This window comes from Sinocyclocheilus rhinocerous, unplaced genomic scaffold (genome assembly GCF_001515625.1).
Source record: "Sinocyclocheilus rhinocerous isolate Xijiao unplaced genomic scaffold, SAMN03320098_v1.1 scaffold1785, whole genome shotgun sequence".
In the NCBI taxonomy this organism is placed as follows: Eukaryota; Metazoa; Chordata; class Actinopteri; order Cypriniformes; family Cyprinidae; genus Sinocyclocheilus; species Sinocyclocheilus rhinocerous.
This window is the reverse complement of record NW_015627538.1, coordinates 829,251-847,759: the sequence shown is the minus strand read 5'-3', so window position 1 is coordinate 847,759 and position 18,509 is coordinate 829,251. Positions and strand designations below refer to the sequence as shown.

The 18,509-nt window shown below is 35.9% G+C and overlaps 2 protein-coding genes across 15 annotated transcripts in view; both read left to right on the top strand.

Annotated features, from left to right (window-relative positions):
• The first annotated feature begins 775 nt into the window (after positions 1–775).
• LOC107729218 (alpha-tocopherol transfer protein-like) lies at positions 776–7,371 on the top strand. 4 transcript variants are annotated; one of them, XM_016539661.1, is made up of 6 exons: positions 776–1,003; positions 1,580–1,733; positions 1,815–2,008; positions 2,238–2,348; positions 2,436–2,656; positions 7,282–7,371. In XM_016539661.1, exons 1-5 carry the CDS (start codon positions 809–811, stop codon positions 2,643–2,645), a joined length of 864 nt encoding a protein of 287 aa, XP_016395147.1. In that variant the 5' UTR covers positions 776–808; the 3' UTR covers positions 2,646–2,656; positions 7,282–7,371. The 4 variants fall into 4 exon arrangements, with proteins under 4 accessions (XP_016395147.1, XP_016395152.1, XP_016395139.1 ...); XM_016539666.1 differs by lacking the exon at positions 7,282–7,371 and having other exon boundaries at positions 776–916; positions 2,436–2,705; XM_016539653.1 differs by lacking the exon at positions 7,282–7,371 and having other exon boundaries at positions 2,436–2,705.
• A 138-nt stretch (positions 7,372–7,509) lies between these two features.
• The window catches only part of LOC107729161 (probable serine/threonine-protein kinase kinX), a 17,929-nt gene continuing 6,929 nt past the window's right edge, over positions 7,510–18,509 (top strand). For 2 of the 11 annotated variants that reach the window (XM_016539629.1, XM_016539643.1), the window contains exons 1-5: positions 10,788–11,146; positions 12,003–12,158; positions 12,281–12,325; positions 13,106–13,174; positions 18,238–18,309. In XM_016539629.1, coding sequence (XP_016395115.1) covers positions 11,101–11,146; positions 12,003–12,158; positions 12,281–12,325; positions 13,106–13,174; positions 18,238–18,309 — 388 coding nt within the window. In that variant the 5' untranslated portion in view covers positions 10,788–11,100. Of the gene's footprint in view, positions 7,698–10,710; positions 11,147–12,002; positions 12,159–12,280; positions 12,326–13,105; positions 13,175–18,237; positions 18,310–18,509 lie in introns of those variants that run through there. The other 9 variants (XM_016539636.1, XM_016539602.1, XM_016539621.1 and 6 more) reach the window with 8 other exon arrangements.

Here is an 18,509-nt window from a genome sequence, read left to right as displayed (position 1 = left end):
TAGCTGGACACTATGCCTGTTAAAAGCTAGGAAAACACTTATTAAAATGACAATGATTTACAATGCTTCAACAAACAATTTAGACTCTATTCATATTTTTTTAACCTTGAAAAGTTTTTTTAAAATGTATTATTATTATTATTATTTTTTTTTTTAAATGGTCACATGTAGCTGCTTTCTTCCAGGAAGGATGATGGGCTAGTGCAGTATGAATATCATTACTGTAGCTCATGTTTGAAGGCTGATTGCCATGTTGCCACTGTCTCTTGATGCAACCATCCCCACTCTCTCCTATTTGTTTGCCAAAACAATAGTAATATATTTTTATTGTTTACTATATACGTTGTCTTTTACATTTTAGGTTTACTTTAATAAATTTTTTTGTATTTTGCTGTAACAGAGACGAAAATATGCTACCTACCGTGACAACATGCCCCACTATTGTGTTCAAACATGATTTACTAAATAATAGCGTTAGAAATGGACAGCAAGATGATTAATTCATTGAACATTCTGGTTTGCTCTTTTCTTAAACATCTGGAGGAATTACGTAGGCTGTTATAGGCTATCTTTGTTAGGAATTTATCTCCGTTTTGAATAATGGGTGTCTGTTTAAATTGGCGAGAGACGATTTAGTCTACAAAGTTTTCTAGGTTAATGTTTGACGAAGTTTGACCTGTACAAAGGTGAAAAAACATTAGGCGATAGTTGTCACTGGGATGCGAGGGGCTCATTCCCTGCCCCCCTTTTACGTAATAGGCTACCTCTGCTCAGAGACCATGATGACATTCGATCGACTCGCGCAGATATGAAGTCTGAAGAAGTTGACAACATCGAAGAATTAAACAATTTGCCTGTTGATTCTATTCGGATTGCACCGTATTTGTCTGAACTGAAACAAAAAGCAGCAGCAGAAGTAAGCATTCGACACTTGAATTTGACGGAATCTTTTTTGATACGGTTTCTGCAGGCGAGAGACTTTGATGTGGCACTGGCGCTCAAGGTTTGTAGCACTAATGTTAAACGATGACTGAACTCAACTGATATTAACTTGTAAACCAATCCACGTGCTTTCTGTAGTGATAGTGATACCGTTGGTGATACGTGATTTGATTAGCAATAATATGGCCACAGGCCCACTGACACACTTCACACAGTGTATGAATCTAACAGCTAATTTCCGAATTACTTTATTAATTTATGCGAATGAACTGTGTTATAGGCTATTTAATTAAGGACTTAAAAATCATTATAGCCTAATTATTGAAGTTTTCCTGCCTCTTTATTTAATGTAAATACATGTAGCCTACATTTCTGGCTCACCAGCATGTTTTTTTTCTATTAGGTCTAGATTTTTAGATATATTTCAGCCATACTAACAGTAGCGATTGGATTTACAATAATGAATCTACACATTTTCTTGCTGACATTGCATTCAGAAGTCAACCCAACCATAATCAATGTAATAAGCAATGTTTCTTTTAATTATGTGTTATTAAGATTATGTCCCAATAATATTCTTAAGTTAGAAAACTTAGCTGAGACTAACATATGATCTTGTTTTTTTTTTAATCCTCAGCTTTTGATTAACTATCACAAATGGAGACAAGAATGTCCAGAAATAACAGCCGATCTGAGGCCATCATCCATCATAGAACTTCTACAAAACAATTACCATGGAGTTTTGAGATCACGAGATGATGCTGGAAGTCGAGTTCTAATCTATCGGATTGGCAAGTACATACATAAACAATTTTTTAAACCTTCTTTTGTTCATTGTAATGGAGAATATCACAAAAATTCAATTGTTTTAGGTCAGTGGAACCCCAAAGAATTCACAGCTTATGAGGTTTTCCGTGTGAGCCTCATTACATCAGAGTTGATTGTTCGAGAATGGGAGACTCAAAGAAATGGACTCAAAACTATTTTTGATCTCCAAGACTGGTGCTTCGCACATGCCCTGCAGATAAACCCTTCCTTGGCAAAAAATATATCTTCTGTGCTTACAGTAGGTATCCATTAAAATATTTTCATGAACAATTAAGAAGACATCACTTATTCAGATTTCTGTAGAAGATCTGACTTTAACATCTCTCTGGAAATACTTGCTTATCAATGTCGTGTTTTTTTGTAGATTTTCTTTTTCTTATAGCAACCTTTTAGTATTACAAAAAAACATTAATACAGTATTGATTAATTTAAAATGCATCGAACAAAACATCAAATCTGTTTTGCAGGACTCATTTCCTTTGAAAGTACGTGGCATCCATTTGATAAATGAGCCTATTTTTTTCCATCCCGTCTTTGCTATGATCCGTCCATTTCTTCCAGACAAAATCAAACAACGGGTTAGTCACATTTAAGTACTTACATGTGGGATTTTAAGGTGATTCACTTTAAAAGATTTAATATATGTGGTGTGTTTTTATTTATAGATTCATATGCATGGGAGTTCATATGCCCGAAGTCTCAGCAATTTCTTTCCAAAGGCTATCCTCCCTCCTGAGTATGGAGGAACCGGACCCAGCATAAATGAAGTGTGCCATGATTGGACTGAGTACATCATGCAGTCTGAAGACTATCTCCATAGGCTCTCTATAGATTTGGATGGAGGAGATGCTTCTCAGTCATCTGCCTATGAGTGATTACAATGAAGGTATTTCTCACCATGTGCTCTTTGTGCTAGGTGACGTAACAAATTCTGCTGGGCAATAGTGAATTGGTGGGTTTTTGTTAAATGTGAGCCAAAATCATCACAATTAAAAGAACCAAAGACTTAAACTACTTCAGTCTGTGTGCATTGAATTAATTTAATACACGAGTTTCACAATTTGAGTTGAATTACTGAAATAAATGAACTTTTCCACGACATTCTAATTTATTGAGATGCACCTGTACTTTCTTTGAAAATCAGGATAATATTGCTGACTTAAAGGAGATATATTATGCCCCTTTTTACAACATGTAATATAAGCCTTTGGTATCCCCAGAATGTGTCTGTGAAGTTTCAGCACAAAATACTCCACAGATCATTTATTATATCATTTTGAAAATGCCTATTTTGAGTGGAAGCAGAAACACGCTGTTTTTTTCAGGCCTGTGTCTTTAAATGCAAATGAGCTGCTGCTCCCCGCGCTGGGAAATAAATTGCATGTTTATTTTAGATCTGTGTGGCAGCAGCAATATACAGTAAATAAATCAATAAATCCACTGCCTCCTCTGAGGCTGGGAATGTAAATAGTGTTCTGTGCTCATCAGTGCAGCCAAAGGCAGAACAATTAGCATGTTTTGCTCAAACTTTCGCCATGGCATTAGAACTGGTACACCGTTGTCGCTTGCGAAATCAAATGACGGCGCTGTGGGTGGAAATGTACAGATTAAGGGGCGGTAATGTTATGAGATCCCTTTGCAACGTCACTAGGGGAGCGAAATCAGATGCACTCGTTTTTTTCAGACGCTTGCAGAAAAAGGCTTCCCAAAACAAAGTTACTTGTTTGATCTTTTTCACATTTCCTTGGTTGGTAGATGCACCGGGGACCTGATTATAGCACTTAAAACCTGGAAAAGTCAGATTTTCATGATATGTCACCTTTAAATTTTCCAGTGGTGTCTGTTTTGCAGCTGCTGTCATTCCACATTGACTCTATAAATGTGATGGTGTTGAATCTGGCCCTGCCTGAGTCCCTCTGGCACATGACGTCCTCTGCCATCACTTTGTAGGCCTACTAGACTAAGTATTCATTCACACACAAGTTTACGTTAAAAACACACGAGTTACAAAAACAGTCGGTTATGTCTGTGAAGGTACACAGCTGGGAAATAAATTGCATGTTTATTTTAGATCTGTGTGGCAGCAGCAATATACAGTAAATAAATCAATAAATCCACTGCCTCCTCTGAGGCTGGGAATGTAAATAGTGTTCTGTGCTCATCAGTGCAGCCAAAGGTAAAACCTGGAAAAGTCAGATTTTCATGATATGTCACCTTTAAAGTAATAGTTCACCCAAAAATTTAAATGTATTCACCCACAGGCCATTCAAGATTCTCCAATGGAACAGATTTGGAGAAATTTAGCATTACATCACTAGGTCAATACAGTCAATAGGTGCCATTAGAATGAGAGTTCAAAAAGCTGATAAAAACGTCACAGTAATCCACTAATCCATGTGACTCCAGTCTATCAAGTAACGTCTTTGGAAGCAAAAAGCTGCATGTTTGTAACAAATTAATCAATACTTTTTTTAACTTCAAACTGTTGCTTCCCGCTAAAATAAGAGTCCTCTATCCATAATATTGCTTTCTCCACTGGAAAAGTCATCTAATTTGAATTAGGAGAGAAATATGGACAGATCAAGCTCTTTTTATAAGTGAAAAAAAAAATTCAAAACAAATTCTCGGTGGATTGCCTGAGAGTGAGTACATTTTCGTTTTGGGTGAAATATTCCTTTAAATTCTAAAGCATATTAGTGTAAACATATAAGCTTTACTTATATACATACACCTTTTCTTTATTTTTTGTCATATTGCACATGAACTAATGGTGCAGCTGTTTAAATTGTCTGCCTAGCTCTATAATATTCCAGACTGGAAAAACTGAAATTCATATTTTTGAATAATGTGATTTTATTGAATTCTATATCACACAGACATTCATTTCAAGTACTTGATATACCTCTGAAGATACAATATAGCATCAGATGTTTTGTTACCTTTAGAAGAAGGATTCCACAGTCACTTTTAAATAACACAAGTAGTGTACAATGTTGTGCTTGACCGAAATATCAAAGTGCCTTTCTTTTTTTCCATGTGAATTGTCAATGCTTTTATTGTTGTATTTTCATAACAATGGACATAACTCAGGATGTTACATAAGTCTCTGTGCTTCTGGAAGTTTGATATCAGTCATCATGAACTGCTTCATTATATTGATGCTCTTAAGTCAAATGATTTGTAATGTAACTAAACTGCAGCATTTATTAACCTATTATCCTTTATTAACCAGTACATATAAGTACTGAAGACATGTACTTATTTAGTCTGCACCAAGTGGGATTATAAAATGGCACTTTGGTCTATTGCCTTTTGCTCTGACTCTTAAACAAATATAAACCGAGACTAATGACCTTACTGGAACTCTTCATGTTTACAGATTTCCTTAAATGTGAATTTCTGAAACCATGTATATAATTTAGTTCAGTTTATTGCATTATTTCTGTCAGACAGTGTGTCTAAAGACAGTCGAAAATGACTGTTATTTAATTATTATTATTTAATTGTGCTCTCCTCATTTGTTATCGAACTATGACTATTCTGTTATTTTTTGTTTTTGTTTTTCAATTGAATGTAAATTAACATAATGATAAACAAGATATACACAGACATATTAATACACAATGTGCAACTCAAATAAACTTGGCAGCAAAACAACTGCAATGTGAAATTCTTTCCCCAACTGATTTTTGAAATCTGGGTTCTTCAGTATTATCTGCAAAATCCAATTGGTTGGCTATGTTAAGCCCTCCATCCCTTGCTTATTCTTAATATATTTAAATCTAATAAAATTCTTATTATATACGTATATATGATATATATTATATTAGGAAAATTCTTATTATATCCCATTATTTTGGCAGTCAATTAAATTGTAAGATAAAATCAATAAGAGGATATATTATTAATAGTAACAATAAGAATGTCACTAAGAAATAATTTAAAACCACAGTTTTGTAGTCTGGTTTTAAAACTTGAATGTTCAATCTCCAGGGGGAACCGAGACGTTCCTTAGATGACGATCTCTCCTTATCACTGTTGAATAAGGGCCATTATCCTATGTTTTTCTAGGGGGGCTATCTGTGCAACTGGTCTTGCATTTTTATTGTATTCATTCTGTGCACATTACCTAGCAAATCACACTTAAAACAAGCTCCTGTAATGAGACTGACACAAAGAAACGACGACTTTATACGCCAGTTCTGTCATATAATCTTAAGAATATCATTTAGGCGATAATTGCACGCCCTCTGCTGGTAGAAATACACTATAACAGTTTTTTTTTACAACGTCACACTACCCAGTACTATCCAAAGCGCTACTGTGAAACATTATATGGTGACAACTACCACTTCAGAATGTATAGGCAAATAGTAAATTACAATGAAAGACACTTTCTCACACATGCCAAATGGTGGGAAAGGCCCAAATTGTTCCTACATCTCTTGCATCCAAGCACCCATCTAAGAACTTCTCAAGCTAACACATCAAATGTATTGTGGCATGTTTATATTTGAGTAGCACTAAATAAATATATTACTAAAGGTACAGAAAGTTTTGTGCACACAGCTGCAATCTTTAATCCTGCCTGCAAATTCCTGTTATAATTATCTTGATTTTTAATTTTTGTCATGAAAACATGTGGGACAAATTACTCCTCAACTGTTTCATCACGTAAGCGGTAATGATTGTTAGAAAGGATAAAAATATGTTTTACTGTTACACTGATCTATTTAAGTCAAAGTTATTCATGCTTTTTTCAAATTTTTCAGTTACTATGATTGACATGTATGGCAGCATTGTCAAAGGAATAATTCAAATTCAACAAAAGCTTTTGACAAAACATTTAATTACAAATAAATTCATTCAAGTACACTTACATATATTTTTAAATAGTCTGTGATTCTTTTTTTTTTTTTTTAAAGTGCACTTTCCTAGGGAAAATGTCCCATTTGTCCAACAGGATCTGAGTGTGTTTTTCAGCTGAATTTTATCATTACAATTATCAGAGGTGTAAAAAGTACTCACGTGAAAGTACAGATACTCAGTGAAAATTTTACTCAAGTGAAAGTATAAGTATCTGGCCAAAAACATACTTGAGTAAAAGTAAAAAAAGTACAACTTATAATTGTACTCAAGTATTAAAAAAGTAGAAGTACTTTTTTTCTGACAGACATACCAGAAGTTTGGTAAAAGGGAGAAAACTAAACAAAATGCAATGGCACAGGTCAAACACATATATCTAGTGCAACAATAACAATTAAAATGCAGCACAGCAGAACACACACACACACAAAATACAGGTAAAGGGATTAAAAGGAAACTTCATCCTTTCCACCCTCATGCCATCCCACATATGCAATGCAAATTGCAAATCCAGACTGCAGTAATTTTGCAAATCACAACCTACGCACGCTCTACATAGGTCACACATAACACGACCAAATCATTCGACCGTTATTCGCAACGATAAGAATTATGATAACGTTGTGAATTGCTTTGCATTCCCAGCACTGTGTGAAAGGACATGGACTGGATCTCGCGATAAGTCCAACCTGCCATCTTGCCACGTTCCAGCGCCTGAGCGCTGGTAGAAAACAACAGGAAAGAACTGGGCGGTCTTACCTCGAAGGTATCCACACGATTGAATAAGTCATCGGCCACTGCTCAGCGATTGGATGACATTTTCATTTGTCCCGCCCACAATGGCTTTGTCTGGACAGTATTGGTCGAATGTTCAGTCACTCAAAAGGGGGACGGGCTGCTATGGGCCTCGGTGTATGAAAGCATAGGGATTTGATTTTTGCAGGGCATCAGTACCAGAACTGAGACTGGAATTAGTCAATTCATTTGTTAAAGAACAAGAAACGTCGAAGAACTTTCACTTGCAATGGCTAAGAAAAATGCAAAGGGACCAGTCAAAAAAGGTGTGTATGTTTTGTCGTTAAAAATACGTGCATTTCTGCGAAGGCCTGAAAGTTGATCGGACGGCAAGATGGATTTTTGTTTATCTAATTACAAAAAACGCCATGTTAAGAAATAATAAACAAGTAAAATAATAAGAATGACCCCCAATGCATTGTGTCGGCTACAGTCGTGATATGCAAACTGCGCTAGTTGTGTTACACTGTAACCACAAACAGTTTTTGAATCGTTGCTACATTCTGAGCGAGTAAGAACTTTTTTGTCCAAAACAGGGGTGTATTAAACCCCCCTGAACGTGTCTATACACTTGGAAAATTGGACGAAATGGTTGCAGAACTTCTGCATGCTTTTAATCGTAATTTACTTGCACGAGCGCCACAAGGCCTAGTTTATCGTACTGTTTGTTAATTCCAACAGCAGCAAATGACCTACATTTTCAGATAAATGTTTGCACATCGCTGGAGCCAGAGACTGGGCATTTAAGAGCTCGCACTGGGGCAACTCTTGCCCCAGTGCGAGCTCTTAAATGCCCACGTGTCAATATTGGGAGAGCGTGGGAGGGGTTACACGTGTCCTCTAGGGTCCCATGTCCCCACACACTCTGTAATTAAAAATAAATTGTGCCACACTGCAGGACCCCACTGCTGGTTAACAACGTCCTGGCGTTGGGTTTAGCTATCTAGCTATTATTATTGACTTTAGTGAGTGCGTGGTCATTATGTAAGAGTGGTAGATTAACTATTGGACTGTTGAAAGTATATGAACCCTTACAGTGAAATGTTAGACACGGGTATAGATTTATCATATGTGCTGCTGACTTTTAACTGTAAAAAGGTTAATATTAACGTAAAAACGGCGTAAAATGTTACTGTAAAAACCGTTAAATTGGTAAACTGTAAGTTACATCACCATATACGATTAAAACATGTATTTACATGCAGTTAGACTGTAGAACTGTTTTCAGTTATATTATTTTTATTTTGTGTGTTACCCTGTTTGTCAGGGCAACTGTGCGCTTTCTATATATGTTTGTTAGCTACTGTTCATGGTAAAGCCTGTTTTGTTCATGGAAAAGCTTAATTCATCATGTGGCCTCCTTATTTTAAAACCTGAATTATTATGGTGGTTATCTCTATATTTTGAGCCAATAAAGCAGACCAAGCAGATTTGAATAAATGCAGTTATGAACTGTATACCTGAATACAGGAATCAAATGCCATCACATTTCTATGTTGTTGGTGTCTGTGAGGTGCCACTTGAACCACCATTTCTTATTTGCCATAAGCATTCCAATTCTCTCCAATAAACGTTACATTTTATTGTGTTTATCCATTATGGAAAACTTTTCCTGTAATGATAATAATCTAGAGCCACACGCATTTAAATATCTACTGAAGGTTAACAGTTACAAAACCACTATCCTTAGATTGATGCATTTATAATGCATTGCTTTGTAAAGTGAACTCAGCTGTTCATAAAGTGGTGCAATGCCCTCTTTTATCAAATGTCAAAATCATTGCTTTCAGGGAAAATTTCAGCTGCACAGAATAACTTGCTGAGTGCCACAGAAATGGTAAAGAAATGACAGCCTGTCATGACGTGCTTGCATTTTGTTTTTGTTTTTTTTCTCAAGCATTTCTCCATTGATTCCACTGTTCTGTTCAAATAACCTCGCATGTTTGTTTTTCCAAGGGCATTTAATCCAATGCAATTCTCTGACATATGTGGCTGTGTATAATATATTTTATTTTGACTTTGGTAAATGCAGTGTGCATCTCACAATATTAAATGTACTCTTTCATGCATAGAGTGAAGAATGCATTTGCGTGTGTTTAACAAGCAACACTATTGGCATTCATAAGAAAATCTGGACTAAATAATGTTTACATATGCAACATTTGAACTCCTGTTGTGACATCAGAAAACCCACTGGACTTTTAAACCAGTGTATGATCTATTGTTCTACAGCAGTGTTAGCTTGCTGGTCATTCAAGATTCCAGTCGGGGGTGTATATGCTGATAAGATTACATAAGGGGTTAATGTCCAGGGTTTGTTCCTCTGACCAGACAGGAACTGCTTGCTTTACACAGTGGGGTGTGTAGGTACGACTGAAGAAGAGAGGGTAATTCAAGGCACACATTCCACTACAATGTTATGCAAGCTAGACGATGAACATTGTGTACCACAAAGGCATAGTCAAAGCAACGACAAAAGCAGTGCATGAGTTACAAAAAGAGTTTAAGCACTGTTTTTCATAGCAGGTATAAATGGGGGAGGGGAAGACGTTGATTAGGTCACAATGGCAGCCATATGACTATGTGTAGATTTAGAGACGAGTTAAGCATGTGTGTCTAGAGGGTGTGCCTTTTGTCCAAACTTTGCATGCAGCTTTGATATAGATAAAAGATTCAAATCCACATCAATGCAGTTTTAAATATTAAAAGTCAAAGATTTGGGGCTTTGGTTTGCATTAAATGTATGTATATATGTATATGTAAGAAATTAATACTTTTTTTTTTTTAGCAAATATGCTGATCAAAGTATTAATCAACATAACTGTTTTCATAATTGACAATATAAGAAATGTTTCCTGAGCACCAAATCAGCATATTTAGCGGAGTAAAAAAACTGAGCTTTTCCATCACAGGAATACATTTATTTTTAAAAATATATTAAAACAGAAACCAGTTATTTTAAACCGTAATGATATTTCACAATATAACTGTTTTGACTATATTTTGATCAAATAAATGCAGCACAAGAGATATGAGAGATCTTTTGAGTAAGTGAAGTCTTGATGAGGATAGAGGGTTACGTAAGTACATCATGGTCGTTTTACTTTGCTGATAATGTTAGTCTGATGCAGGTTTTTCTGTTTTAGCTATATGGCTAGTTTGCAGAAGCCACCACTAACATGTTTATTATTTCATCAAGAAACTCGGGAGACCGGTCCTTTTATGGAAAATAAATAGCTCTGTGGCAGGAGAGTCACTTGCCAGGATTTAAATGCTCCTCTGCCTGGAGGCTGGAAAACGCCTTCCAAAGTTTGATTTGCATGTCATTTAAAATGCATGTATGTAGTGAAGCAGTGTATCCTCCATTGTGTGCTACTCTTTTGTTAAGTATAGTAATTTGGAAGGCCATTCAGCCTTTTCAGCTTTCATATGTGACTAAGAACAGCAGGATGGAGTGGGGTTTGCCTCTACCCTTTCGTATGGGTGCTTGAGATTTTCTGGCTTTCAAGCGGACAGTTCTAAAAATAATCCATTTGCTGGTCGAGTTCCATATTAAGTTCGGGCTCAATTCACAAGGAACAAAAAGGCAGGAGACCTGCTGTTGTTACAGGGGTTTGGGGTAGGATTGGGGTGAAACACGCTCTCTTCTTCCCCACGTTGCTTGGAGGAATGGGGGAGCCGAATGCAGAGGTCAAGGTGGTGAACGAAGAAACCGGTATAGTATTTTTGATTTGGAATAACGTTTTATGACGAGAGATGACATTTAAAAAATCATGGGGTGTGAGAGAAAGCCTTAACATTTGAAAATGAATGTAATCTTATTTAATACTTTATTTTTATGGTAAATTTGTGTTTTGTGTATATGAGCAGCAAAAATGTAATGTTTTACTTAAAAATGTATTGTTATAAAGTTTTATTGTGCAGTCAGTTTATATATGCACCTATGCAAACTACAAAAAGAGAATTTATTTTGTCGTAACACTTTAGTGATGTATTTGCTCTCTGTATATCCGTTACTAACGTTTGTAGCATGCGTGTGCGCATGAACAAATGTGTGGTTTGACCTAGCAGAACGTAGCAGACAAAACACCTGTTCATTCTTCCTACTAGAGCTCTGAATGCAGATGTATTTATATCGCAGTTCCATGAGGAGTGTCAACAGGCCTCAGAATAACTGCACTTTTTTAGACTTTTGTTGCCTTGTGATTAACTATAGATGTGATTTCATGTGGAATATTTAAACATCTTACAGGGAATCTTTCATCAGATCTTATAGAGCATTTGAAAATAGAAAGAACTGATTGGTCTCCAGTATTTTTTCAGCTTCAAAGCTAATGTTACATAGTCTATTAACTAGTGGCCTTGAATGAATACTTGTGTGTGCCGTAATACTAAAGGACTAATCTCACTTTCAAAGTCATGGTTTAATTTTGAGCATGCATTCTTCGTTCACATGAGGGTTTTGCTGTGCTGCATTGATTTGATTTTGTTAAATGAAAATGTTTTATATTCATAAACATCTTTTTGTATTTCTTCCTGATATTGTATAGTCTTATTCTTTTATACTTCAGAGGCCAAGCCACAGCAGGCACATAAAAATGGAAAGAAGGCAGAGGTTGGAGGAGGAACCTCGTTTTTCACCTGGTTCATGGTTTTGGCTCTCTTGGGCGTCTGGACCTCTGTAGCTGTGGTGTATTTTGACCTTGTTGACTATCAAGGTGTAATTGGTGAGTCTTTGGTTTCTATTATTCAGAGTTTTTTTTATAAATGGTTGTAGTTTTAAAAATACTTTTTACATAAATGTTATATGTAATTTTTTTTTGTATATCTGGCCTTAATTTGCATGCAGCCAAAGCAAAGGACTTGCGCTATAATCTTTCAGAGGTATTACAAGGTATGAAATCTGAACCAGTGAATAGAATCACTACCATAAACCTCATTTCTTTGAACCTCTCATCTTCAGTTACAAAGTAAGAAGTGAATTTGATTGTTAGTTCTGTTTTAGTGTAATTTTTCATACTTTAATATAAACGCACACTACATTTTATATAAATTTACTCTATAAGTTTGGGGTCAGTGAGATTTTGTTTTGAAAGAAATTAATTTTATTCAGCAAAGATGCATTAACTTGATCAAAAGACATTTATAGATTTCTGAAGGATCATGTGACACTGAAGACTGGAGTAATGATGCTAAAAATTCTGCTTTGCTATTGCAGGAATAAATTACATTAAAATAGAAACTAGTCATTTTACATTGTAATAATAATAGTTCACAATTGTACTGTTTTTACTGTATTTATTTAAATGCAGCCTCTCAGTGTCTTGTGCATAAGACACTTCTTTCAAAAACTTTAAAACACTGACACCAAAACTTTTGGACTGTAGTGTATTTTCTAATCATTTGAATTTGATAAAATGTTAATCTAATGATGTTTGTTAATGACTTCTTGAGGAAAGTTGTTATAACGTGTTACCATGCAGGTTTACTTGCTACAGAACTATATCAAATAGTACAAGGTTTCTTTAAGACATGTCCTTAATCTTATTTGAAATAAAACAAATACGAGCAATTTCACAGCGCTATTTGTAGGACCTTTAGTTTCAAATATGGCACAATGAATTATTCACAACCCATGTCAAATGACTAAATGAGATTCACTTTACTTTACTAGGTAAACTCGTGTCCTATGATGCTGATGGTGATGGAGACTTTGATGTGGAAGATGCTAAAGTACTACTAGGCAAGTGAAGTGATTTCCAATGAAATTTTCTACCAGATGATATTTTGCATGACTGACTTTGGTTCACTTTTGTGCAGTTTTGAATTAAATGAGACCGATGCACGTGCATGGTACTTTCATCATTTTGTTCAAACAACATACCATTTTGGAGAAGAAGTGATGAGAGGTTATTGCCTTATTGCATGAGTTTGTAAATTAGACCAACTTGCCAGTATTACATTTAAGGCAAAGTCATGTGGTAAGGAGAGAAAATAAAGAGATTTATTTTCTCATTTAGCATGTAGTTTAACTGATTTCACAACAAACAGCCACATTAGTCCTTCCCATGCATGCCCCATTTCTCCTTTACTTCATCTTACGCTTTTAATAGCATCTTTACCCTCTTTTTTTTATAGCACTGAATCCTTATCTACTAAACCTTGCAAACCAACACCACCCTCTCTCTATTTTCTTGCTCTCCCACTGTTCTTTCTTTCCCTCTCTTTCTCTTTTTCCTTATTCTCCCGTTTGCGTAGGGCTGACCAAAGATGGCAGCAAAGAAAACTCAGACTCCCTTGAGGAAGTCCTCGATATTTTAGCGGAAGAGGGCACTGATTGGTTTCAAGGTTTCTTCACCTTCCTTTATGACATTATGAGTCCTTTTGAAACGCTAGAGGATGAAGAAACCGAGGCAGCAGCGGAGGATGTTGCTGGCGCGTCACAGACTGAAGGGGTTCAGGGCCAAAAGACATGCGTTATTTTAGGCCTTCAAAATCAATAGTCGTGTTTTCTACCGCATTTGTGACAGAAGCACTTTATTAGAGGAGGACTTGCTCCTTTGACGACTTGATTCTGTTCCTAACACTTGAAGAAATATTTTGTTTGGAAGATCGCCAACAGTCACTTTGGGACCTGTGAACTCTTGAGAAGATGATGTCATTATGAACATTTACATATTTGTAAATATTGAACTTGTGTAGTTTATGCTTCATTGCAGCTCTTTTGCAACGGCTGTTTCCAGCTACTAATACTCTATTTACCTTTTTGCATATGACCTTAGTGTGCTGTAAGTTGAACATATCACCTTTGCTGAATGCCTCAGTTCCCTTATATCATGAACAACAGTATGTATTTCTATTTGAGTCTTGCAATTTAACACTGTACATGTGACATCTTGTTTATAATCTGATTATCATTATCATTTCTCTCTGTCTTTAGGATCTGAATAGTTTATTTTGAGCCGTTTAATATCATTACAATAATTGCATTTTGGGGTGATTTGCATCCTCAGCAACTCAGCGGAGATAGATCTTTTTGTGTTTTATATTTCCTTTAAACTTTTTTTTTTTTTTTTACTGCTCAATACAGAATAGGCAGTTTTATATGACATTGTCAGTTGTTACGTTGTTTTTGTTTCTTCTTTGTCATGTGAGTTGCCTTTGCTCTCCTCCATCAGAGATTTAGAGAATAATGATAGCTTAGATCTACAGTATGAATATATCCCACCCCTCTTGCAGTATTACCTCAATTAACAAAATTCAGGTAGGAAATTTGTACTATGGTGTAAATGGATGTGTAGCTGATTTAAAGGGATAGTTCACTCAAAAATGAAAATTGTCATTAATTACTCACCCTCATGTCGTTCCAAACCCTAAGACCTTTGTTCATCTTCGGAATACAAATTAAGATATTTTCGCAAAGAAAACAAAAATAAAGACTTTATTCAACAATTCTTCTCCACCTTATCCCGTCTGCAGCAGCGTGCCACCATTGTAAAGTCATAATTTTTGTTAAGATTTTGTTAATTTTTGTAAAGTTCATATTTTTGTAGCTTCGTAAAATTACGGTTGAACCACTGATGTCACATGGACTATTTTACAGTTGTCCTTGCTACGTTTCTGGACCTGGGAACATTGCAGTTGTGCTGCTGTCTACGGAGGGACAGAGAGCTCTCGGATTTCATTAAAAAATATTAATTTGTGTTCCGAAGATGAACAAAGGTCTTACGGGTTTGGAATGACATGAGGGTGAGTAATTAATGACAGAATTTTCATTTTTGGGTGAACTATCCCTTTAATAAATGGGTGTCAATTCAGGAACTTCATCAGTTCATCAGCCAAGAATTAGTTCAATGGCGTGTGTAGGAAACGTCTCCTGAACCCCAGAGTTCTGTAACCGTCAACAATCAGTTCCTACCTGCCAATCTAAAGCACCTGAAACGGTGTGCCTGATAAGTAATAGTGTTTATATGGCTCCTGTAATACTAGGAGGGAATTGAGAGGGCTATGAATGTGAATGTTAACTATTTTGCATAAATATTTTAAAAATTATGCAGGAATTAATTACAAAATGGCTGCTTTTGTGTCTGGAAGTGTATTTGGAGAAAATTAAGTGTGTAGAATTAGGAATTTAGCTTAGATTGAAAAAAAAAATCCTTCATTATCACTTTAATACCACTTATATCACAATTATACCTTCAAATATTTCAAGTACAGTTTAAGTGTTTAATTTGGTAAATTAACAATTAAGATCTTTTGGTTTAATTATTTAGCAATTGTTGCCATATGTTTAAGTTATTGGTGTCGTTTGACTTTTTTTGTTGTTAATAAGATTGCTTATCCTCATATGTTGTACAAAAAAACACTGCTTGCAGATAGTGATTTTGTAGAGAGATTTTCATTTTTACAGAGATTTTCTGTCAGAATGATTTGAAATTCTTGGACATCAAGCATTATGTGTTTTACAGAGCATTGCGTATGACGACTCAATCAATAGAATCAGACCAGACATGAGTGAATGGGCTGTATACTCTCTGACATCATTAGTGTCAAAGAAATGTATGAAGAAGACCTCAAAGGCAGGACTTAGGCCTACATTGTACAACTGTTTTAAGTAGCAGTCACTGACTTTATTTGTCTGTCTCATTTAAATTAGATGAAAAGAAAGAGGTTTCCAGGAGAAAAGGAGGTATTTTGCACACTTGGTCTGAGTGCATGCAGCAGACTAGCCTCTAGTGTGGTTTGGAATTAGAATTAGACGCCTTCCATGGCATCTTGGAAGGTGTTTACTTGATCAACTTGTTTCTGTTTGCATGACTGAGCTGACATGAGATATTTTAAGCTACATATTATTTTTGTGTTTAACCAAGGAGTGTTTAACAATACCACCTTTTTAGTTGGCATTTATGAGTTTGCATGGACAATGATGACTTGACAAGGAGCTACATGCACATGTAAGCCTTGTGTATACTTTTTCCAGGCTATTTTCAAATAATATTAGGGAACTGTGGACTTGTTATAAACATCCTAAATACATAATCTTCTAATATAATGTGTACAGTAGTGATTCTCAACCTGGGAGCCAGGGCTGTCTAGGGAGCCATTCCAAACTTCCTAGGGAGCCACAGGATGATTTGAATTATTTAAATTAGTTTTTTTCTTCGTTTTTTCCATAAGCCAAGAATTCATTGAAGCATACAGTACAATCACATGCATTTTGGTCAATTAATTTAATATATCAAGACTTACAGTTTCTGTTAAATTTTTTTTAACAGAAAAATTTGCAGCTTTGTCATAATTACAGCAGAAATACTTGAAATATTTAACCTATATGGTGGGCCTTCGAATATTCTGTAGGACAGCTGGGGGCCGTCAAGTTAAGTAAGTTGAGAACCACTGGTGTGGAGGATATCACAAACATACTAATGAGGGAGTTTTGATGTGAAATGATTTGCATCATTACAACTAATTGCGTTGTGGCTTGAGGTGTGTGTAGTGATAAGATTTAGTTACCATGATTACATCATCAAACAAAGTTTCTCCCCAGAGCTTTCCCACACCAAAGATGTTGGGTTGAAGCTAAGGGAAGCTCTGAAACAGCAGCTCACCATCATCCACGAGAGAGTGGAGGCTAGGAAGATAGCTAAATTGGCTCTGGCGGAAGTGAGGAACATCCTAGCCAAAGAGGAGGAAGAGAGGACCTTGAACCATATCAGGGAGGAGTCGGAAGCCAAGGCCTGGGAGAGAGCTGAGGCTCGACTAAAAGAGGAGGGGGAGAGAATAGAGAAGGAGGATGTGGAAAAGGCCATGGCAAGAATTAGAAAGGAGAAGGAGGAAAGAGAGAAAATGGCAGAAGTTGAAGAAGCAAAGAAGATTAAGAAGGTGGAAAAGGATGAGGTGAAGGAAAAGCCAGAGGCTGAAAAGAAATCTCATGAGAAACCCGTTGTTGATGACGATGCTAAAAAAGTTGAGAAAAATGGAAAAGGCAAAGAATCCAAGAAGGCTGCAGCTAAAAAGAAACCGTAAGGCAGCAAATCGGCTACTGTTAGATCTTTTTGTCTTTTGTGTAATTTGTTAACATCTGGCTGAATTTGATCTCAGGCCATTGTGAGTCTCCAGAGACCACCCCTTATAGACCGAAGGCAAGACCTTTTGTCTCTATATATGAGAGATAATCAGTGATGTTAATCAGAACATTGAGATTAGTAGAAGCAAAAGCAGAACAAGGTGCTATATGCCGATTGTCATGTGGAAGTTCTTTTATTTCTCTTAAAATGTCTGTTTCGTTTGAGGGTAGGATTTTGGTTTACTCTTACAAAATACTAGCTATAGTGTGAGATTTCAACATTGATGTTCCTCTGATTTTGTTTATTTTATAATAAATACAACAGGTAGCTATACTTTACTAAGAAAGAACGTTCTTGTGTTATCAATAAACTATATGAATCACCTGATTTGTTTTATCAGTGCCTTGAGTGTTTTTCTTTTCAGTGTTGATTAATACAAGAAAAACAAGCAGTTGTATTAAAACTGGACAAGAATACATGTCTGTTCACTAATAATATCTATAAACTTTTCCTTTTACCTCTTCTCTGTTTTCCTGTTGATCTGTTTCAAATCTCAAACACATACCTTTGTGCCTGTAAAACAAAGGACAGAAAAAGCTCTAGTGCAAAAGTAAACCAAATGTCATAAGGTTATGGAAATTCTTTTGAAAGTGTAGTGCTCTTCATATAGAGGGCTTGTTTCATGTGACTGTATTCTACGCTTGCCTCATGTATGCACATCCACATGTAAAATCCTCAGGGCTGAAAGATAAATCCACCATTGAGACCAGTGAATCATTTGAGGGAACCCTTGCTGAACCTGTGGAAGAAGGTAAAGTAGAATGCTACACAGGAGCTTTATGCAATAAATAAGGGTGCAGTGAGAACTGTTGATGCATAGAAATATCTTTGTAGGTCAATAAAATAAGATGCAGGGTTTTATAACACAAATAGACATTTAATGTGATATGCAAGTTAGGAAAGTAAATGAACAAGTTATTGCCATTGTTACAAGATGAAATTGCCTGACCC